This window comes from Scardinius erythrophthalmus (genome assembly GCF_964197995.2).
Source record: "Scardinius erythrophthalmus genome assembly, chromosome: 8".
NCBI classification, from domain to species: Eukaryota; Metazoa; Chordata; class Actinopteri; order Cypriniformes; family Leuciscidae; genus Scardinius; species Scardinius erythrophthalmus.
In genome coordinates this window covers 22,462,069-22,485,181 of record NC_138228.1, presented here as the reverse complement: position 1 = coordinate 22,485,181, position 23,113 = coordinate 22,462,069, and the positions used below count along the sequence as shown (strand labels likewise).

Below are 23,113 nucleotides of genomic sequence, written 5' to 3'. Positions count from 1 at the left end.
CAGAAGAAGCAGGCATGGGTATAACGATTAGAACAATTAGTAATGAATCTGTTCTTTGAAGTGACAGATTGCACATTGTCCAGCTAGCTACATTAGTAATATGATAAGGCATATAAGCTACATGATCAAACTTCTTTGTAGGGTTTTATATTAAAAAATATATGCATTTTTTTATATTTCACATTTCCGGGGTTATCACAAGCGGAAGTCGCAATAGCTCGGTAAACTTCTATAGCGGTGAATGGGAGATAACAGCAAATATAATTTTTGTATTTGCTCTAAAAGCAAAAGAAAATATATGCAAAAGCATTTCCACAACTTTCCAAAAGAGGGGAAAAATACAGAGAGATTTATTACAGCAGTCAGAAGGGAGAATGGTGTCAAATTTGCAGTCACTACCTCAGCCGTTGTTTTCGAAGCAGCTTTGATTCTTTTTTTCTCACTTACTGTCAAGGTAATATTACACAAAGTATAGCAGAATTCTAATTGTATAAAAAAAAAAAATTCTATGAAAATATTAAAACCTTTACTAATTTAGCGACGTTGATAACTGTGGAAACGCGCCATCATAGTCCCTGAAAAGTGGGGCTCCAGGGGGCTGCAAAGGAGTGCTAGGGGGTCCATGGGAAAGTTTAGAGGAAATCAGCGTAACAAAAATTATAGAACAATTTAAAAACTAATTAACTACTACAGTGACAATCATAATATTCATAATAATGTAAAATAATAGAAACTAAATTACAAACAATGTTTTACACAGTATAAATTGAGTCTGCACATGAAAATACATACCGGCCTTTTAAGTTTTAGGATGGGGGTCACTCAGACTTGGCATCTAAAAGACTGTAAAGGCCCCGATCCACATGATCATCAACATCCTGTCAATATTATTATTATTATCAAACACCTTGAATGGATCTAAAATAGATCTAATGGATCTAAACAACTTAAGGTCAAAGCGTTGTCTAAATAAAGATAAGTATGATTGGATCCCACAAAACAATGACCAAACCTCTTAATCACGTCTTATGAAGCCAACCAGATGATCAAACTTCTTGAGTGGTTCTTAAAAAACCTAACTTACATGATGATCAAAACCCAATTCCCATAATGATCAAGCCTTAACCAACTTAATCTATTGATCAAACACCTCAATCTGATTAGCTACTTGTTCAAACATTTTAACCTGTCAAACTCCTATAAACCTGATGAACAAGCCCTCGTGTTTGGGTTTCATATAACGTAACCTAACGTTACATGGAACTCAATTTGACAGATGTTCCCTGAATGTCTAATGTCCCATCGGATCATAATAGTATTAACACAACCATGAGCTGAAGGTCTATGATGTAATCCTAACGTTAGACAAACCTCAGCACTGAAGATGAAACGTTTACATTTATTGGACACAAATGACTGATCATGAGTTCAGATGGGCTAACGTTACCAGCCCAGCACACACCCGTGTGTTTACACCAGTCAAACCCTGTGTAAACTAGTGTAAAACTCGACCAGCACGCCTTTAACTAGTTTTTAGGTCTGTTAACGGTTAAAAGGGAGCAGAATATAAGCAAATAGGCTCGGTACCGGCCCGGGTGGTGTCGGTGAGGTCGTGTCCGGAGGCGCTCCTCGGGAACTCCTTCAGTTTCCTGCCGCTCAGGTTAAGAGCTCCGGTGGCCGCCGCCTCGTCCAGCGCCCGATCCAGCGAGCGGTTCCAGGACGAGGGTCCGGGAGCATTGGATAATCCGTGATGAGTAGTTCCCGCAGAAGCAACTGCGGCGGGATGGCCGACGGTAAAAGAGGGCACGGCGCTTTCCGCGGAGAGCAACACCGAAGCCGCCATTACACAGCTAACACTCCCGCTGGATCCTCACGGGCCCCACACACGAGCGCGGACAGTGGCAGTGCGCATGCGCGGGCGCACAGAGGGCAGAGAGGGGTCTGAAACCAGACAGATCCAACGGAGCACGAGCGAGGACACTAGTGCGTGCGTGGATTGAAGGCGAAGGCTCGGCATTAAAAAGTCCAACCAGTCTGGGCTGTAGGGAATTATCCCAAACTTCTCCTTTATTTGATCCTATTCTAATTTGTATCATAGTCTAAATACATAAATGCATGCATTAAAGGGTAGTTGACAAGTATCATGAACATGACTTTTCTTAATAAACAAATAAATAAATATTCTCTTACTTATTTTATTTTATTTTATAAATTCTAATAAAGTGTTCCTTATGTAGGAAAATGGCATGGTAAATAAATGTCAATGCACGATCTGAGATACAAACTTTTCCAAGTTTGTTTATATATAGTAAAGAAAAATATTTTTTTATATTTGTGGTTCTATGATCGATAAACTCTTGCGAATGTGAGACATATAAAAGTAGTTAAATCATATGAAAAATGCATTGACCTATAATAATATTTTTTAATTTATAAATATGCAAACGGCCCCCTACTGGTCAATTATAAAACTGAGAATAGGATTGTCTACTCAGAAACCTCTCTATTTAACCCTTCTAAGAAATCATTAAAAATCACAACATGTATTATAATTTTAATAAAAAGCCATTATCATAAACAACTATTCCCACGTTGTGCTAACGGCCAACAGAGATTTGCATTTGTGTAATGATAAGCGTTTGTATGGATATGTGTTTTATATCATTCTATGGGCCTCTTTATTGACCCACAGAAAAAATCTAGCTCTATCTCGGAATCAGTTACAAGATAAATTGTGTTTTAAAGAGTTAGTCTCTCTAAATAAATTGAAGAGTATTTTAAATGATTTGGTTACGGATTTACCTGATTGAAATGTTTTTTACTAATTGTAGAATTTTTTTTTTTAAATGTAAATAATGTATTTATTTTCATGTTTAACTACGTGTGCTGTCTGTCCTGGCCGGGACCCTCTTGTAAAAGAGATTTTAAATCTCAAGAGTTTTTTCCTGGTTAAATAAAGGTTACAAATACATTTTTACAAATTATTTCTAGAACAAAAAAAAGACATTTTAGATTTAACAGTATTTTTTTTATTTTTCATGTTCTCTACACACAACTGAATATGTGGACCTTCATTTCCTTGAGCAAATGGTCAAAGAACACAAATTCAGCTCTAAATGTAGAGGAAAATCCAATAAAGGTGCATAGTACCAAATAATGTTAATCAACATGAACTGGTCCAAAAACCTAGAACACAGAAAATACATTGCAGCATTTCTTTTAAACAATCATGTGTTGTTGTTGTTGTTATTTTTTTCCACAGAAAAAGTTGAAAGTCATTTGTAGTCTCGGGTTTATTGCCTCGGTTATGGATTCAGCAGCAACATTAATAGAAGTCCCACATTGGAATGTTTCAGAAGATAACGTTCTTCCAGCTTTTGAGTAAGGCACAAGAGACCGTGGTGTTGTGATGAAAAAGCTTGAAACATATAAAGATTAAATAAGCAAGGGGGAATGATCAAGCGATCTTCGGGCAAGCCAGGAGAAGAGAGCAAACTGATGACCATTCATTTCACATTCCCATCCTGATGCTCTGAATGATCTGGAATATTGCTGTAGTGAGAAGACAGAGAAATAACATTAGAACAAAAACATTTGATCTTCAGAAAATGTAAAGTATCTAAGAATTCGTATTATCTGCTCATGTCATATTTAGTCCTTGACATTTCACCAAAAGAGGAACAACAATGACAGCATATCACATATTGAATAATGAGAGCAAAGAAATTTGATGGGCTCTTGTGCATATTGGTTAGAGTTCATTAACATTGAATTAAGTGCTCATGCATGTGAAAAACTCTTTTTGAACTTCAAGTTTAAAGAAATTAAATCGAAATGTCTCAGTACAGACATTTCCCTTCAGTATTTATCCAATATAACATCACTAGCTAAAGCACAGACTAAACGATTTCTGAATCGTATCGTGTACAAAGAAAACAAAGAAATTCAAATTGTGGCTGTGGATCAGGCTAGAAACCTGTCTGCAGTATGAATGCACTTTGTCCTTTTAAACAGAGTTATGAAATAAAGTTCATGTTTGGCATGCTGATGTACTGCTTTGTATTTGATCCTTTTAATGCATTAGACATCACATTCAATGAAAGTGGATGTTTTTCGGATTGTAAACTCACCTGATCCACATACTACAAAGACGAACAAGGCAAGAAGCCACGGTCCCACCACTCCCTTCTCTTCTTGAGTGCCTCTCTGTTGAGAAAATATTAACATTAGTATATTTAGAGACATATATTAGCTACTTCTAAAGAAAGCCAATATGATCAAGTGGACAAATTAAAGCTCCTCTACATGACCAAACCAATGTCCAGTACGATACACGAAGTAAACACTTACTGTAGAGCAAACAGCAGTGAAACATATTTTAGATATTACTAAAGTAAAAGTCTAAGAGAGGTAAAGGCTGAAAATTACCGTGGATTTGGCCACATTGCCTCTTAGAGTGATGTTCTTGCTGTGTTTCTCATTCGCCATGCGAATCCTCTGTTTGGCCACCATCTTTAACAACTAATTTGATGTTTTTAAAGAAAGAAAGAAGAAGAAGCGTCGAGACCGACAGAGATCCGAGAGGCTGTATGATCAGTTGACGTGTGATCTTGCCACTGCACTGGTTTAGTCTACGTGTTCATAAGAGGAACTCACTCCACCCACGAGACGTGGACGCTTCGAAAGAGAATAAATGAGTAGAATGGCAATACGGATAACAAGGATACAATATAATGGGCGGCGATTAATCTAAACGATTTTTTTTTCTATTTTAGTTATTTTCAGTGTATTTTTTTTTTCTTGCCAAATGAGTATTAAAGTTCATCACTTTTATGCATTTTTTTTTTTTCCCGGAGCGCTTCAAACGCAGAGATGTTGTCACGTGGTAAATGTTACTTTAATCAGCGCTGGCGATGTTGAACCAATCACTGCTAGATAAAAAATATATTTTTAGGCATTTTGTAAAGGTTGCTTGAGTAAATATTCATTTGTGTGTGTTAAGTGGCAAACATTGAAAATAATATCTTACTTTTAGCGTAAAAAAATGTCAATGTAAAAAAAACAGATTTACAAATTGTTATGCGGCTAAATGGAACGTTTGAGTGAATGGCCGCCGATCGCCCCCTAGAGGATTGTTGTGTGCTTAACAGAAAACAGTTTTTAACATGCCCTCATGTTAATCTTAAAACGCACACATTCTCTTTATAAAATACCCATTGAGGAAAAACGTCATTATTTTTACGCCGCAATTATTCAGTGCATTGGTCAGTCATGGAAACATATCTGTTCCAAATTGCTGAGGAAAAAAATGCTGTCATCATCAGAAAGCATTCATCAAAATTCATTGTGCGGCATTTTCTACGAAGTTGGTCAACACTTGTCCAAAACGAAATTATTGTTATTACTATTAACTAAGCTATATTCGGCTTATTTGAAAAGACAATACACAATCCATATCACGCATTAAAATAGTCTATACAACTGTACTAAGATTTGTTAGAGATAAAAACATAAATAATTCAAATAAATCCTCTCCTGAAAATCGGAAAGAACCGACATTACGTGTAAAACCTTTACTTTATGAATTTGGTTTTGACATTTTACACGTCAAACTCTGACCGAAAAGCTGTAGTGACGTCGGTGTTGTATGGAACTGCTATGACGTGGCACGTTGTCGTACTTCCGTTTCAAAATGGCGCCCCCCACACCTCATTTAGCAGGTGAGTTGTTGCTTTAAAATGTGTTTTCATGCTCATTTCAGTTGCGTAAAGATAAATAATCAGCGTGAGAAGGCAAGCATGTTATGAAATAACTGCATGTTTTTTTCTTATCAAGTTTTGCATACATATAAAGGCATGAACTCATTCTTGGCATGTGCGCAATTGTTTTTGTAACGTTAACGTTATTTCAGCGCAATGAGAGAAATGAGCTAACGTTATCACGTATCAGCATATTACATATGAAAATATTAAATAAATATATATATTATATTTAGCTGATGATCAGCTGATAAATGCTTTGTATTGCATGTCATCATCATACCTTTAGAATAAATATTTTTAAGCGGGCTCGAGAAAGCCAACATGAACATACTGTAACTTAAGTCAAGGTTTGTTGATGATGCTTTTAAGTCCCTTACTTGAGAATAATTTTTTGAACTGTATTAGTTTAAATAATTTTCAATCTGCATCCACCAAACTCAGAAAATCCATGAGCTTGTTCTGATTTAATAGATTTGTTTCCCCCCCATGGTTGGCCATCAAAAATCCCCCAAAGTCATTTACATATATTGAAAAGTCTATTCATCCACCAGTCCATCTGTCTGTACAGTGCAAAATTCCAATTTATTTTCAAAGTGACCCAAATATTAAATCTACACAAGATTTATAACCTTTACACTTTAAGGCTGAACTTTATTTTTGTCGAGCTGGCATACAATTTATGTTTTCCTTTTCTGATTTTAACATAGTCTTTTCCATTTCAAACAGTCAGAGGATCAGATGGAACGTTGCTGTTGTGTGGACCTCCGAGCTGTCAGGAAAGCTCTGCTTTTCAGAGGTCAGTTATTGCATTTGCTGCACTTAGAAAGATTTTACCATAAAACTTTGTCCGCTTTAGTAACAGTAACTGTTTCATTCGTTTCAGAGATGACCGGCAAGGCAAACACATGACATTCAGCAGTGATGGGTCCCTGTTTGGCTGGTGCAATGGCTCACAGTACGTACACTGTAATACCTAACAAATTTCCTAACTAACCCTTTTTAGTTGACTTAACTTATAGTACAACAGTTTGTTGAACTTAATTGTAAAAATCTAGTATTAAGCCCTTTGTTACTCAGAAAACCCAACTTAAGATAACTTGATTTGTAGGAGTACCATTTTGTCAAGCAAAAGATGAGTTTCAGTCTTTTTTCAGTGTTTTAATAATTTCCCCCACTTTTGCAGTTATCTATATCTTTAGTTTCATTCACTCATTTTCCAAAGTATGTTGTTAAATTGTCAATGCAACTGACATTTTTGAGAGAATATCACAGAAGATGACTTAATAAATTGGTGTTGTTTCCCTAAAATAATTTCGATTTGATTTGGTTTTGATTTATTTAGTAAAACGCATTTAAATCTCTAAGATGGCTGAACTAATTTCAACTTGTCAAATTGAGTTACCAATACTCACATTTTCTGGTTACCTATACAAATATGCAAGTTCTCTCTATCAAGTTCTATTAAGCTTTATCCAGTCAAAAATGAAGTACTTTCCTTGCAATTTTAAGGCAATCAGTTTCCAAAGGTTTTCCAATAGAATGGATTGAAAGTTGAGGAAATGTCCTGTGTGTGTTTGGCAGGGTCAGTGTGATCAAAGTTTCCACTGGAGAATTGGTGAAGTCTTTTGATTTACCCAAAACATCCGTGCTGGAATTCTCACCTTTGAATAAAGTTCTGGCCACCTGGCAGCATTATACCAGTAAGCACTTTAAAATGTGATATAATATCCATATATAATGTTTTATGACATTCTAGCTTTATAATAACTATAAGAAATAAAATGTAATCTAAGCAAGCAGGACACAAAAACAGCTTTTATTTTTCAGAAACGCAGGATAACCCTCAGGGAGAGGCAAACCTGCAGCTTTGGGACTTGCAAACGGGTGCCTGCATTAAAGCGTTCTATCAGAAGAAGATTACAGGATGGTGAGCAACTATTGCTGTTTATAACAGTTTTTTTGTGTTCTTTCTGTAACTGTTAAACATGTTTGTTGTCTGTATTTTCACAGGTGTCCGAGCTGGGCAGATGATGAAAGTATTACCGCTAGAAATGTCAATAATGAACTTCACTTCTATGAGAACAACAACTTTGGTAACACCGTCTCTGTTTAATTAATACTTTGTGCATGTTATATTCCAATTGCCTGTGAAAACATTGATAAATAACATGGACATGGCTTTTTAACAACATCTTTAAAGTTTTAATGTATATGAATGTATAAAGGAAAGTGTCTAGATTTCTTAGATTTCTCATTATTTGTAGTAGTTAGCTGTTTCGTGGGTTCTCTTAAAGGGTTAGTTCACCCAAAAATAAAAATTCTGTCAGTAATTACTCACCCTCATGTTGTTCCAACCGAAGACCTTCGTTCATCTTCGGAACATAAATTAAGATATTTTTGATTAAATCTGAGAGTTGTCTCACTCCTCCATAGGCTTTCAGAGGGACCGAAACTTGCTGGCCCAGAAAAGTTATTAAAGAGATCGTTAATATAGTCCAAGTGACTACAGTGGCTCAATCTTAAGTATATCAAGCGACGAGAATACTTTTTGTGCGCAAAAACAAACAAAAATAACGACTTTATTCCACTATTCATTTCCTTCTCTCTGGGCCTCGTAGTGTTTTTGCGCTGCGCGTCTGTGTTACACGCCACCACGTAGGCTCACAATTGGCCGACACTGGTCATGTGTGTGATGCGTGATGACGTGCAACACAGACGCGCAGCGCAAAAACACTACGAGGCCCAGAGAGAAGGAAATGAATAGTGGAATAAAGTCGTTATTTTTGTTTGTTTTTGCGCACAAAAAGTATTCTCGTCGCATGATATACTTAGGATTAAGCCACTGTAGACACTTGGACTATATTAACGATCTCTTTAATAACTTTTCTGGGCCAGCAAGTTTCGGTCCCTCTGAAAGCCTATGGAGGAGTGAGACAACTCTCAGATTTAATCAAAAATATCTTAATTTGTGTTCCGAAGATGAACGAAGGTCTTACGCGGTTGGAACAACATGAGGGTGAGTAATTACTGACAGAATTTTCATTTTTGGGTGAACTAACCCTTTAAAGGGATAGTTCACCCAAAAATGAAAATTCTGTCATCATTTACTCACCCTCAAGTTGTTCCAAACCTGTATGATTTTTGTTCTTCTGCTGAACACGAAGGAAGATATTGTGTAGAATGTCAGTAACCAAACAGTTGATGGGCCCCACTGATTTTTCCCAATGAGTCCCATCAATTATTTAGTAACCAACATTCTTCAAAATATATTCTTTTGTGTTCAACAGGAAAAGAAATCTAAGAAATCTAGACACATTAAGATTCCTGCACTATGACAAATTAAATGTAAAAACATTCCATGTAGCCTGCATGTGTAATACAAGAATGACTCAAATGAAATATTAACTTTTAGATTAAGTAAATATAAAATATCATGGCTTTAAATACCCATTGAGCTTGCAATCTATATTGTGTTTTGTTGTGTAGAAACTATTGCCAACAAGCTTCACCTCCAGAAGGTGTCTGAGTTTGCTTTGTCTCCTGGATCACAGCCGAGCAAGGTATCAGAACCCTTATAAACATGTTCTCTTACTGCTGCATGTGCTATTTTACTCATACAAATGCGTATTAATCCCTCACTCATTAATTAAGGTTGTCGTATATGTTCCTGGAAGCAAAGGAGGTCCGTCTTTTGTACGGCTGTATCAGTATCCCAATTTCGGAGGTCCAACATCTGCTCTGGCAAACAAAAGCTTTTTCAAAGCAGATAGAGTGAGCATGCTGTGGAACAAAAAAGGTAGATCATTTCTGGTTTAACAAAAAAGTGGTTTCTCAACATCGATTAACACTCATAAAAGGTGTACTCATACATGTATTAATGTTTTTTGTTTTTTCCAAAAGCAACTGCGGTTTTAGTGACCGCCAGCACAGAGGTTGATAAAACAGGAGCCTCTTACTATGGAGAACAGACTTTACATTATGTCGCGATCAATGGAGAAAGTGCAGTAATTCAACTACGTAAGTACGACTCCGTTTTGAATAATGATTCAACAAAGATTGAATAATTAATTACAGTGCAGTCAATAGAAATCAATTTCTGCCTTTAACAATTAAATTCATTGAAATCACATAAAATTTGCACTGACTTGCTAAAAATTGGGTGAATAATATTTATACTACTGTAGTTTTATATATATTATGTAACATATGTGTGTGTTAAAATTCTGACCTGATTGTACATCTGAGAATGAATTTTAAGAAATGTCATATTTCACCGCAGAATGTTTTGGTCAGTAAGATGTTTTTTATTCTAATGTCACAGAATATTTTATATTTCTATTCATCAAAGAATTGTTTCATAAGAATTAGAATGTTGGTGGAGAAAGGCATATAGTTTATCATAACATTGTTATATACATTATATACATAATTCACCCACTATATTTCTAAATGTACCAGATTTTTCATATCAACAGAAAAATATACCAGTATAACCAGGCTTCCCTTGAGACTTCCTTGCTTTTCACGGCATAGTAATGATGAAATGCTAAAGCCCGCCCGCATGTTGACTTGATTGGTTACAACAATTTGTGACGTAGAGAACAAGGGTGATTTCAAACCGCGCTTTTGAGACTGTTTTTGGTTCACTGCAGTTTTAAGCAGAAAATACTCCGCAATGGTGTTTACTTATGAATTTGCACATGGTTTGTCTTAAATCATATTAAAAACACCACATAGACATATAAACAACATTAATTAAAAACTTTTAAAGATTGCAAGCTCAATGGGTATTTAAAGCCATGATATTTTATATTTACTTAATCTAAAAGTTAATATTTCATTTGAGTCATTCTTGTATTACACATGCAGGCTACATGGAATGTTTTTACATTTAATTTGTCATAGTGCAGGAATCTTAATGTGTCTCGATTTCTTAGATTTCTTTTCCTGTTGAACACAAAAGAATATATTTTGAAGAATGTTGGTTACTAAATAATTGATGGGACTCATTGGGAAAAATCAGTGGGGCCCATCAACTGTTTGGTTACTGACATTCTACACAATATCTTCCTTCGTGTTCAGCAGAAGAACAGTATATTTGTGACCCTGGATCACAAAACCAGTCTTATGTTGCACGGGTATATTTGTGGCAATAGCCAACAAAACATTGTATGGGTCAAAATTATAGATTTTTCTTTTATGTCAAAAATCATTAGGATATTAAGTAAAGATCATGTTCCATGAAGATATTTTGTAAATTTCCCACCTTAAATATATAAAACATTTATTTTTGTGAATGGATGCAGCACTATCGCCAATAGAAATGGACAACTTTAAAGGCGATTTTCTCAATATTCCGATTTTTTTGCACCCTCAGATTCCAGATTTTCAAATAGTTGTATCTCGGACAAATATTGTCCTATCCTAATAAACCATACATCAATGGAAAGATTGTGTATTCAGCTTTCAGATGATGTATAAATCTCAATTTTAGAAAAAATACACATAAGACTGGTTTTGTGGTCCACGGTCACATTTGTGTTATTTAACTATTGCATGTAATATTCTGAGTTTGCATTTCACTGTTTTCATTCTTTTTGAGGAATACACATTTGAGGGATGCTGAAAATTCAGCTTTGTATCACCAGAATGTATTACATTTAAAAAAAAAAAAAAAAAAAATATATATATATATATATATATATATATATATATATATATATATATATATATATATATATATATATATATATACATTAATAAACAATTGTATTAAATTGTAAAAACATTTCACAATATTACTGTTTTTACTATATTCTATCCAATAATTGCAGCCTTGGTGAGCATAAGAGACTTTAAAAAACACTCAAAAACTTACCAACCACAAGCTTTTGAACAGTAGTGTATGATTTGCAGGAAATGAAATATTTTTTGTGGGTCCATTTAGATGTTTTTGCATTCTTGTTTCTCATTAATGTAATTAAACTAAAATAATATATGTTAGTTATTTGTAGAAGTAAAGTGTTTATACATAGTCCTAACGGTTGTATTTGTTACACTGCTTTTAATTCATACTGGTTTTAAATAATAAAATTACTCTTAATGATTTTGTTGTTTATATTTTTGTTGTTTGTATGTGTGTATATATATATATATATATATATATATCTTTTTTTTTTTCTTGCACAGCAAAGAGAGGCCCCATATATGATGTATCCTGGAACCCCAACTCTTCTGAGTTTTGCGTGGTTTATGGTTTTATGCCTGCCAAGGCAACTGTCTTTAACAGCAAGTGTGAGTCAGTGTTCGACTTTGGCACGGGCCCCCGCAACGCAGCTTTCTACAGCCCCCAGGGTCATATCCTCGTCCTCGCTGGGTTCGGGAACCTGAGAGGGCAGATGGAAGTTTGGGACGTGAAGAAATACAAGCAGGTGTCGAAACCCCAGGCTGAAGATACCACACATTTCTTCTGGTGTCCTGACGGAGAACACGTAGTGACGGCGACCTGCTCCCCCAGGCTCAGGGTCAGCAATGGCTATAAGATTTGGCATTACACCGGGACTGTGTTGTACAAGCATGAAACGCCATCAAATAAAGAGCTCTGGGAAGTGTTATGGCAACCCTTCCCAACTGGAACCTTCCCAGAGAAGCCAGTGAAATACCAGGCGTTGCCAAGTGAGCTTGGCAGCACTGAAGCCAAACCAGCCCAGGCGTATCGGCCACCCGCTCTCCGCAACAAACCCCCGACAGCCAGCTCCAAACTAGTAAGTTTGTGTCATACACAGCCCTGCATCTTGAAAAATATTCTGCTGATTTGCAAAAAAAAAAGAATTTGATGATGCTGAGTTCAAAAATATCAATGTCAACTTAGCATTGCATAGTTTTTTTTAGTTTATTTTTTATGAGAATGCAGATATTTCAATTTATATACACTTCTGTTCAAAAGTTTGGGGTCGGTATGCTTTTCTAATGTTTTTAAAACAAGTCTCTCTTGCTCACCAAGGCTGCATTTAATTGTATCAAAAATAGATATTACAATTTAAAATAACTTTTTTCTATTTAAAAATATTTCTATTTTATAATATTATCCCTGTGAAGCAAAGCTGAATTTTCAGCATCATTACTCCAGTCTTCAGAGTCACTTGATCCTTCCATGGTTGTGGAAACCATGATACACTACCACTCAAAAGTTTAGGGTACTTAAGATTTCAAAGTAAATACATTTAATCATTAAAATATAATTGATTGTCAGTAATAATTGATAATTGAGCAGCAAATCATCATATTAGGATGATTTCTGAAGGATCATGTGACTGAAGACTGGAGTAATGAGGAAAATTCAGCTTTGCTTCACAGGAATAAATTACATTTGAAAATATATTCAAATAGAAAGTTATTTTAAATTGTAATAATGTTTCAAAATACTATGGATTTTTTTGTATTTTTGATCAAATAAATGCAGCCTTGGTGAGCAGAAGAGACTTGTTTCAAAAACATTATAAAATCTTTTGAACTGTAGTGTATTTATCAGCGTTAATGCTCGTATCAAAATAACAAAAGCAGTCAAATGTCGAAGTATTCAAAATGTATCATCTAACTTTCAATTTGCAAAGGAGTGGAAAAAATGTGTTCAAATACTCCATTTAATAAACAAGTTTCTGTCGCTGTTTGTTTGGATAAACCACCCACAGATTTAGCAGCATTTTCTTCTGTCACTCGCTATAATTCTTTCCTTGAAATTATGATTAGGCAAAAAATTATGTTAAACATGTTTACAAGACCCTGGTTGTTGAAATGCACTTCATATTTTGTGAGAAAGTGTGACATGCCTGATCCAGGGTTCGTACAAGGTGCTTGAAGTACTTGAATTTGACTTTTTGACATTTAAAAAGTGTTTTTTTTTTTTTCGAAAAAACAAAAAAATACAATATTTTCACGCAAAATTAACACTGCAGCCTGTCTGATAATACGAAGTATGGCAACATTATAATATTAAATATTATTTATTGAAAAATAATAGCCATTATAAACTTTAATATATATTAATATAAATTATTAAATACGTTGTAAGTTGTATTTTGGATACCTTATATCGGTAATTTGAGTTTTAAAAATCCTTAAAAAAATACTAAAGATAGTGTTTGATAAGTGAGATCTCGGATTATAGTCCTTGAAAACCAAAAAAAGTAGTGCTTGAAAAGTCCTGGAATTTCTTTTTACAGTATCTGAACCCTGCTGATCAAAACAGGCACAATTTTTTGGAATCAGCACCCCAAAACTAGTAAGAAAAAAGTATAAGTATTCATTCAGCAAATATGATGCAGGGCAGCATTATGAATGTCCCGTGACCAGAATAATGACAATAATATTTCTATCCAAGCATGAAGAGGAGCTGCCGCAGAACATGAAACCTGGTGTTGCAGGAGAGAAGCAAATCTCTAAAGCTGCTTTGAAAAACCAGAAAAGGCGAGAAGCAAAGAAAGCAGCTAAGCAGGTACACGTGTTTTTAATGTTCAACAAACTATACAGAGGAACATTTAACTCAAAGTGATGCTTCATATTAATTTAGGAAATCAAGCCTGATGAAGCTCCGCCTCCAGTAGCAGACTCCACCCCTGCCACTCATGTGACTTCTAGCTTCGGAGACCCTGAAACTGACAAAAAGATCAAGAATTTAAAAAAGGTATATGTTTGCAATAAAATAAGATGAGCATATACACACAGATGCAGTCTTCTTGAAGGGAAAGAAACTCAATTCTGCCATTTATTCTTGACTTGGCATAGAGCACAAATGGACCTACTTTTAGGTTTCATTTTAACCTGTTTTATTTATACACCTCTTATGTTATCGGTAGAAAATTAACTTCTTACCTTTATTTTGAGTAAATTGTCTCTTACCCCTGTAAAGGTCTCATTTCTAAAAAAAAAAAAAAAATAATACAAATCTTTAAAATTGTATTCTGTATGAATACACCAAAAATGACATGTTTCTGGGTATGATGCAATATACCCGGTGTAGTATAATTATAAATAAAATATGCATATCCATTATTGTTGTATTTTTATATCAGAGTCAGACTTGATGTTTTTAGTTTCATAATGTGATTGTTTATCTGATAGAAACTCAAAGCCATTGATGAACTGAAGGACCAACAGGCTGCCGGCAAAGTAATGCAAAAAAATCAGGTACTACAGCTTTATAATTTCATCAGCACATCTTATTAAATATTTTAAATTATTTTCATTTGTATCATTGTTTCTGATTTGATTACATCCATTGCAATGCTTCATGAGATGAGTAGTTTTTAAGAATTCAAACTTTTCTAAGAACATACGATTTTTTTTTAATGCTTAATCGCAAGACCCTTACTAATAATTTATTATAATTTATTTTATTTTATTACAGCTTGAGAAGATGCAGAAGGAGTCCCAGCTGTTGAAAGAGCTTGAAGATCTTGAATTAGGATTGTAAACTCACTTTACCAGTTTTTCACATTGGTCATCAATTTTCAAACATTGCTTTGTCATACTGCTATGAATATGTATAGAAGATGATTCTTTTTTCACGATTTACTCATAAACAACAAATAAAAGACTGTTTTGCTTCTTTGAACATGGCTAAAATAATAAAAACTGAATTCTCAAAAGCAATATTGCTATGCAATGTGACGTACATCACGGGAGAGCATCCATGAAATACTAAATAAAAATGTTGAAATTCAAACTGCGTGACTTTTATTATGTCGGTTGGGGAGCCGGAAGTGTTCATTCCTAGTTCTGTGTGAAACTGAAGCAGTCGCAGATTTCAGCACAAACGCAGATGAAATTATCATCAAATAAACTGAAGAGGACGAACTAAAACCAGCCGATAATTCAGGTTTGATGAGTGCGCTCTCCGTTACACTGAGTGTTGTACATGTGGAGTGTTTTATTGTGTGTTTATTTGTGATATTTAAATGAGCCGGTGAGGTGGTGTTCATATATGTTCATATAGCACATGCGTGTGTTTGTGTTTCTTTTTACTCACACCATCAGTTGTTTTACGCTCTTTTACTTTTAACCTCTATATAACTATATTTGTATTGATTTCACACGTTTCGATGAGTTTCGGGCTTGTGGCATTAAGCAGTTCAGCCATTTCAGCAGCCACAAAGGCGATGCGTCAGTTTTTATTGTTTTATCTGATAGTTTTTCAGTTGTTTGCTTTTAAAATTAGGCTTTACATTTAAACTTGATCGGTATAAATCAAACATTCCGTTTAGTGTCAGGGGAATTCAGTTCAGTTTTCGATTCATTTCTAGATCTAACGTTAGTTGCATTAATGTGATGGTAATACGCAGCCATTTTAATTTTTATTTAAAACAATGAAAAATACATTACTTTATGTATTAAGTACGAAGTTTAAACTCAGATGTTGCTCTAGACATCTTTTTATTCTGTCAAATGGATATTCTGCTTACACATTAACATCAGGATTTGCCTCGTATTTTACAATGATTATGTGACATCATTATTCATGTTGTTTTTGATGTAGTTCACATGTAGGCTATGATATTTTAAGATACGTTGCATGTAAAGCTGGTAAACCTCACATATAGTATTTATTTACCTTTTGTTAATGTCTGAACAGTGAGACGTTTAGAAAAGAGATATTTGTGGCACATCTTTCCCCTGTAACTTGTAAGTCCTACAGTATATCTTGACAGCACATTTTTTTTAATTTGAGCATGAATTAAGATTTAAATCTAGTTGGTTGTATAAGTCATGCATTTGAGTATAAGTATGAAGGTGTCGTTGTTGTTGTTTTTCCTCCTGTTTTAGAGTCTGGTACACTTGAATGGACACGGTGCCCACGGGTAGAGAGGTAGAGCTGGTTTCTGCTTTTATTGACCCTGAAATATTGAGTTGGACAGGAAGGAATTGGACAATGTCAGTTTAAATTTGTTCTGTTTGATTGTGATTTGTTTAGTGACACCAAACCAACTTACCCGAAGCTCCATTATGCCCGTGAAAAAGAAAAGAAAGTCATCCGGCTCAGAAGATCCCAGCATCAGAAAGTGCAAAATCACCAGGTAAAAATATATTTCTGTCTTTCTCTCTGCATTTATCACTCTTCCATACGTATTCACTGTATCATCCCCTCAGTTACTGTAGGACACAAACTCCAGGACGGATGGTAAACCCAGAGGATCAGTTTTCTAACAAGAAATGTCTCGCCTGGTTTTACGAATATGCAGGTATGTGAATCAATGCTTTCCTTAAAGTCACCATGAAATCAAAAAGGACTATTGCAAAAAATATATATAAATCCATGCACATAATAATTCTTTTTTTAATTCATGTGCCTCATAATCTTTAATCAAAATAACTTCCCCTCTTTTGCAACAGTATCGCAGCAATAGCAAACCATAACAATCCAAACATCCAATCGTGTCCAATTCCAGATGTCCAAAATCCCACCCTGCATTTTTTTTCTTGTTTAAGAAGCCGTATACTCTGATATACGTCATACTTCATGCCAACTTTAAACACATGCAGCCAGTTAACATGAAACTGCATTTTCACCAAAATTTTCAACCATTTTACTTCCGTAATGTGACATTTCTCAGTGAAAACAGTATTTATCAAAAAAAAATAAAAAATATGGCAGTGCATGATTTTTTTGTGTCAGGATGGAGTAAAATATGTCTATATGACATTCAAAGGGCAGGGACTGAAAAATAAGATGCTTGAGGTGGAGCAAGTTATTAAATATTGCTTAAAGATTTTGATTGCTTTTTTTGTTGAAATAATGTGCACTGATGAAGCATTTGCAATAAGACCATAAACATGTATTAAGAAAGTCAAATGGGGACCATTTTGATTTTTTTTTTTTCTGGTAAATGTATTTGAAATGATTATCGTTATGTGTGTAGGGTCAGATGACATTGTTGGACCAGAAAGCATGGAGAAGTTCTGTGAGGACATCGGAGTTGAGCCAGAAAATGTTAGCAAGATTCATTCATATATTTCATACTAATTCCTGAAGTTAGATTTTAGGGGCCAAAATATGAGAAATCATTAGAAATAATGTGCACTGTGTTTTTGTGACCCTTCAGATTGTAATGTTAGTTTTAGCCTGGAAACTTGAAGCAACAAATATGGGATTTTTCACAAAAGAAGAGTGGCTGAAAGGAATGACATCACTACAGTAAGAATGACCTTCACGTCACATGTCTTGCTTGGACATCATGAGAAATCAGAAGTATTTTATGATTTTAGCATTTAACTTCACTTCTCTCTTTACAGTTGTGACTGCACAGAGAGATTACAAGGCAGACTGGATTATTTACGCTCTCAACTGAATGACCCAGTTATATTCAAGAGCATTTACAGATATGCCTTCGACTTTGCCAGGGTGAGAGGCTTTTTTTAGTAGGATGAGAGAAAAAAAAAAGCACTTCCATTTTAAGATAAATGAATCATTTTAAGATAAATATTGCGTGCATCTTTTTCTATTTTGCAGTGAATTTGTGTCTGCTTAAGGCTGGAATACACTGCACGACTTTTGCTCATTTTTTTTGCCCCGATTTGCAGTCTTGATGAGTCTACAATAGTTGACGAAAGTCTGCGCCAGTCTGCAGATTTTGGGCAGTTGACCGATTTCTCAGAAAATCGCGTAGTGTATGATGAGCACACTCCTATTTTTTAGCTTCAGATTATGATTCCATCCAGTCAGATGATATCAAAACTTGTTTGATATCTTGAGCCGATTTTAGAACGCATGTCGTATAGTGTATGGCGCGCCGCTGCTGAAACTGAAGCTGTCCTCTATCAATACAAATACATTAACAATACTAAAGTAAATAAATAGAGTACACATAACAAATAAGCCAAAATTTTTGACTCATCAGCACATATAAAACAACTGACTGCGCCACTCACCTCTAACTCCCGTTTCAATCTGTAAAAAAGAATAATTAGTACGAGTCCATCTATACTGACCGTGTCTGCCCACCCAAGACCGCATATAAATGCGCTTGACTCGTTTTTTTCCCGTTTGCGACTCAACACAGAGTCGCTACAACAACTACTGCGGTCATCTCCTGCACATCCATGTTTGTTTCATACAAGCAAGGAGGTGCGTGTTTCAGGTTGTTGTTTTTGGAAGTCTGGTATTGTATGATCCTCTGTCGTTTATTGTATGATGCCCAGTTTTTCCTCTGTAACCATTTACAAAGTCATCAAGTGTATAATGCCTAGTGTTTTAAAAATCGTGTAGTGTGTTCCACTTCCAGCCTTTACTGATGTTCTTTCAACATATTCATCTGATTTTGTCTGTAGGATAAAGATCAGCGCAGTCTTGATATGGACACTGCAAAATCCATGTTGGCGCTGATCCTTGGAAGAACGTGGCCTCTGTTCCCAGTGTTCCACCAATTTCTGGAGGTTTGTCATCTCTTCGCCAAACCAGACTGTCAAATCAGCTGTCAAGCTCCAAAGAGGATGAAAAAACGCCATTTTAAGCCAAACTGAACCTTTTTTTGGGGGGGGGGGGTGGACTATGCATTTAAAAACTCTGAATTTCGTAGTATTTGTTCTTTAATAACGTGACTAACAGAAGTATCTTTCCTCTAGCAGTCAAAGTACAAAGTCATGAACAAGGACCAATGGTACAACGTCTTAGAGTTCAGCCGTACAGTTAACACAGACTTGAGCAACTATGATGAAGATGGAGCCTGTAAGTTTATGATTGTCTTCTAAATCTAAAAGATTGCGATTTCGATTCAAACACAGACACGATCTTAATTCCTACATGATAACGATTCGGCTATGTCTATGAAACCTTTGACAAAATCACACCGAAACATTCAAATCTGCTCTGCCGCCAGAGAGTGCAGTTGTCATGTATAGGTATGAAACAGCTACACAAAAAGTCTTTTCAACCACACACAGTATCAATAATTTCATTACATTAAAGGTATAGCAGAGGATTTTCCCGAATTTTAGAATAGAACCGCCCTCTCCACTTTTTGAAAAAATGCACATGCGCAATACTCTACCTGCTCCCGAGAGGGAACGCCTATTAAACGTGTGCACGAGAGAGCATGCACAAGCTAATCATAGCTTACATTAACTTTTACTAGCAGTGATTTTAAATGGATTTCTCCAAATAGCATGCCAAGTAGAACCTGTCAAGTAGAAACCTGTCAAGTAGAAACTTCGCGACTGAGGCATCAGTGGGAAGCCCAACCTGTGTTTTGAGCGCACGCCATCGTGTGAATCGTGTGCACGAGCACGTACGACGGCCTTACGTAAACATATCACCAGAATGATTGACACTTAGGAGGACCAATAGTCTTGATGATCCACCCGGAAAAAGACAATCCTCCGCTATACCTTTAATTCATATTATCACAGAAGTACTGGGATAAAAGTTTATAAGTTCATATATGGTAGCGAAAGTAACTTGATGCTTCAAATAAAGATCAGTTACATCGTTACACCAGTAGGTGGCGACAAGTGACTGTTTAAAAAATGTATTTGTCATTGAATCATTCAAGAGATTAATTCAAAAACGCTGATTCATCCAGTAATGAAACGATTGTGTATGAGTGAGAAGTGGAGCGGTATTTAGGAGTCACTGAATCATTCATTCAAACCAGTTTTTTTTATAATGCATTCAAATTCATTTAAAAAAACAGCAATTAACATTTTGTCAGAACTTCTAGTAAATTACATGTTATTTTGTTTAGTTGTCAAAAAAAAAAAAAAATATATATATATATATATATTATTCTCAATTTATCCAGAATCGTGCAGCTCTGTTGTCTTGTCATCCGTCCATTCATCTTTCCCAGTTAAAAATTGTTAATGATCTATGTCTCTGTGCTGATTTCAGGGCCAGTGATGCTGGATGAGTTTGTGGAGTGGCATAAAGCCAGAAATATTGCATTATAGCACAACCAGACGCTGAATTAAAGCACATCAGATATTTTTTTTTTCGGTGTGCCCCTGGCTGCCCCAGATGCAGGCAAACCTCTCGAGGATTGCTTCAAAGTGTCCGATATTCAATACGGATCATCACTACCCAGAGACTCTTACAGTGTTACTTAAAAAGGAAAATGGCTCAGAGGAATCACAAGACAAATAAAAGGGGAAATATTTTTCTTATGTATTGATTTGTTGTTTCAACAGTTCTATTGCCAGTGTTGTATGATTTGTCTGAGAGGGAAACAGTCTTTGTAATTTTTGTCCCTTTCATTATTTTTTTTTCCCTTAAAGTTTTACTTTGTTTATGGTGTCTTGAAAAGGTAATAAAAAAAGCAGTTGTAAATTATGTTTTCTTCTGGACATTAGTGGCATACAGCACTGTTAGAGCATTAAAGAATTATTCAACAATCTGAATGAAACATGAATAAAAAGATTTACTTTTACACACATTACAACTCAAAAGTTTGGGATCAGTAAGATTCGCTAAAAAATATTTTTAAAGTAAGTCTCCTATGCTAATTTATACTGCATTTATTTGATCCGAAGTTTAGTAAAAACAGTAATACTGTGGAATATTATTACAATTTAAAGTAACTGAATTTATTTTAAAATGCAATTTATTCCTGTGATGCAAAGCTGAATTTTCAGCATCATTACTCCAGTCTTCAGTGTCACATGATCCTTCAGAAATCATTCTAATATGATGATTTGCTGCTCAAGAAACATTTCTTATTATTACAAAGAAAAAATAAAACAGTTGTGCTAACTTTATATTTTTGTGGATTTTTTCTTCAGGATTCTTTGATGAATAGAAAGTTCAAAAGAGTAGCATTTGTTTTAAATAGAAATCTTCTGAAACATTATAAATGTCTCTACTGTCACTTTTGCTCAATTTATAGCATCTTTAATGAAAATAATTAATATTGTTAAAAAAAAAGAAGCTTACTGACCCCAAACTTCTGAACAAGTACTGTAAACATCTTTTTGATTACATCTCTAGAATGAACTTGTCTGTATAAACATTTAACTTACCATTTAAAGATAAACACAAAATTACTTTTAATTTTAATAAACACTTGACTAGGATTTTGACAACCACACTTAAGTCAATTATCCAATCAGACCCAGTTATCAGCCAATGCTGATCTCAAAATGAACCTTTTCAAAAGTTTTTACAATGATTGTTCCTCCATTCTACAATGTCTCTTGACTTGTTTGTGAGACTCTATCTCCTGTAAACACTGTTTTCGTGGGAAGGAACATCTGGTTGAGTCGACTGGCTCTCAGCTAACTCTCTAACTGGGTTGAAGTCTGCCTGTTTCATGATGGCGTTGAGTCTTGTCAGTGATTGCGTCCTCAATTTTGGCCTGACCTCGACTTCACCCTCCATCCCAGAGGCTTTGATGTGGCTGTATTGATTCCCTTCTTCATCATAGTTGTACACTTTAATGATGCGGCTCTTCTTCTTTGGATGTGGACTAACCACTGATCTGAACTCTTGGTTTTGTTCTTCACCTTCACAGCTCTGAGTTTGGTTTGTATCGTCCTCCCCGCCATCTGCATTTTCTACAGCGTCTACATCATCAGCGTTACTGAGTTCCTGATCAACCAAACCAATGTCCACAGTGTCTTCTCCAGTGCCGTGGCTTTTATGATAGAACACTGTCTCAGGTTGTTCTCTGGTGGTCTGTACGTTGTTTTGTCCATCGATACGATTGTGATTTTCTTTTCTATAAGGTATACAAGCCCTTATTGTTTGCAGACACTTTATTATGTAGGATCTACTGAACGCACCAAGTGTGAAGGCCACTAAAAAGCTCACGATTACTGACGATGCCACAGCCGCCGCGAAATGGCTTTCTGACAACGTGTCGGTGTAAACCTCTCTGGTCTTCCTCAGTTTCTTGATGTTGGGATTTAAGCCCACTACACTAATTCTGTAAGGCACAATTGTTTTGCTCATCTTGTCCGAATGGATACAGAAATAGAGTCCGTCGTGGCTGGATGTGGCCCTCGAAATCCTCAAAGTGCCGTTGCATGTTTCCACTGGGTCTTTGTTTTGGTGGTTGCAACCGTCAAATACTCCAAAAGGTGTCTGCCACCACTGTGCCAGCACTGCAAAGGGAAGAACAAAACAATCAAGAGACACTTTTCATAGCTTGAAACACTTAAAAATGGAGCTACATTTTTGTTCTTTTTCAATAAATGATCAGTGAAAGAAGGCACTTAACCTTCACAAAATATTCATCCACAACTACAACTATTATAAAATGTTAAATTAAATCAAATATAAAGTTGATAATTTTCATTCACTTTGTTCACTTGAATAACAAAAAAAAAAAAACTGAAAAAAAATTGATAAGATTTAGACTTCTAAA

The 23,113-nt window shown here is 35.3% G+C and overlaps 4 protein-coding genes across 6 annotated transcripts in view; 2 read left to right on the top strand and 2 right to left on the bottom strand.

Annotated features, from left to right (window-relative positions):
* lrch3 (leucine-rich repeats and calponin homology (CH) domain containing 3) overlaps positions 1–1,882 on the bottom strand; it is a 42,867-nt gene extending 40,985 nt beyond the window's left edge. For all 3 annotated transcript variants that reach the window (XR_014030673.1, XM_081373246.1, XM_081373247.1), the window contains exon 1: positions 1,588–1,882. Coding sequence is in view for 2 of the 3 variants with exons in the window: in XM_081373246.1 (XP_081229372.1) it covers positions 1,588–1,843 (256 nt within the window). In the remaining variant the exon portion in view is untranslated. The remainder of the gene's footprint in view (positions 1–1,587) is intronic.
* A 656-nt stretch (positions 1,883–2,538) lies between these two features.
* On the bottom strand, positions 2,539–5,681 carry serp1 (stress-associated endoplasmic reticulum protein 1). Its single transcript, XM_081373015.1, has 3 exons — positions 4,429–5,681; positions 4,131–4,206; positions 2,539–3,552 (listed from the first exon to the last, which is right to left on the bottom strand). Exons 1-3 carry the CDS (start codon positions 4,510–4,512, stop codon positions 3,512–3,514), a joined length of 201 nt encoding a protein of 66 aa, XP_081229141.1. The 5' UTR covers positions 4,513–5,681; the 3' UTR covers positions 2,539–3,511.
* On the top strand, positions 4,856–15,498 carry eif2a (eukaryotic translation initiation factor 2A). The gene is made up of 14 exons (XM_081373012.1): positions 4,856–5,720; positions 6,489–6,558; positions 6,646–6,717; positions 7,344–7,462; positions 7,590–7,689; positions 7,773–7,855; positions 9,249–9,322; positions 9,414–9,558; positions 9,663–9,779; positions 11,952–12,526; positions 14,143–14,256; positions 14,332–14,445; positions 14,883–14,948; positions 15,169–15,498. The coding sequence occupies exons 1-14, from the start codon at positions 5,693–5,695 to the stop codon at positions 15,232–15,234; spliced, it is 1,743 nt and encodes a 580-aa protein (XP_081229138.1). The 5' UTR covers positions 4,856–5,692; the 3' UTR covers positions 15,235–15,498.
* On the top strand, positions 15,484–21,819 carry dcun1d5 (DCN1, defective in cullin neddylation 1, domain containing 5). The gene is made up of 10 exons (XM_081373014.1): positions 15,484–15,639; positions 16,584–16,626; positions 16,732–16,834; positions 16,908–16,999; positions 17,678–17,748; positions 17,861–17,952; positions 18,051–18,159; positions 19,086–19,190; positions 19,380–19,482; positions 20,644–21,819. The coding sequence occupies exons 3-10, from the start codon at positions 16,764–16,766 to the stop codon at positions 20,700–20,702; spliced, it is 702 nt and encodes a 233-aa protein (XP_081229140.1). The 5' UTR covers positions 15,484–15,639; positions 16,584–16,626; positions 16,732–16,763; the 3' UTR covers positions 20,703–21,819.
* Positions 21,820–23,113: the final 1,294 nt, after the last annotated feature.

Bases quoted from the DNA above. Each gene is read 5' to 3' on its own strand.
- dcun1d5 (XM_081373014.1), top strand. From the start codon at position 16,764: ATGCCCGTGAAAAAGAAAAGAAAGTCATCCGGCTCAGAAGATCCCAGC. The intron at 17,953-18,050 runs GTAAGAATGACC...CTCTCTTTACAG, and splicing joins AAAGGAATGACATCACTACA to TTGTGACTGCACAGAGAGAT. The intron at 19,483-20,643 runs GTAAGTTTATGA...TGCTGATTTCAG, and splicing joins CTATGATGAAGATGGAGCCT to GGCCAGTGATGCTGGATGAG.
- serp1 (XM_081373015.1), bottom strand. From the start codon at position 4,512: ATGGTGGCCAAACAGAGGATTCGCATGGCGAATGAGAAACACAGCAAG. The intron at 4,207-4,428 runs GTAATTTTCAGC...TTTTCTCAACAG, and splicing joins GCAATGTGGCCAAATCCACG to AGAGGCACTCAAGAAGAGAA. The intron at 3,553-4,130 runs GTGAGTTTACAA...TTCTCACTACAG, and splicing joins CTTTGTAGTATGTGGATCAG to CAATATTCCAGATCATTCAG.
- eif2a (XM_081373012.1), top strand. From the start codon at position 5,693: ATGGCGCCCCCCACACCTCATTTAGCAG. The intron at 5,721-6,488 runs GTGAGTTGTTGC...CATTTCAAACAG, and splicing joins CCCCACACCTCATTTAGCAG to TCAGAGGATCAGATGGAACG. The intron at 12,527-14,142 runs GTAAGTTTGTGT...TTTCTATCCAAG, and splicing joins CGACAGCCAGCTCCAAACTA to CATGAAGAGGAGCTGCCGCA.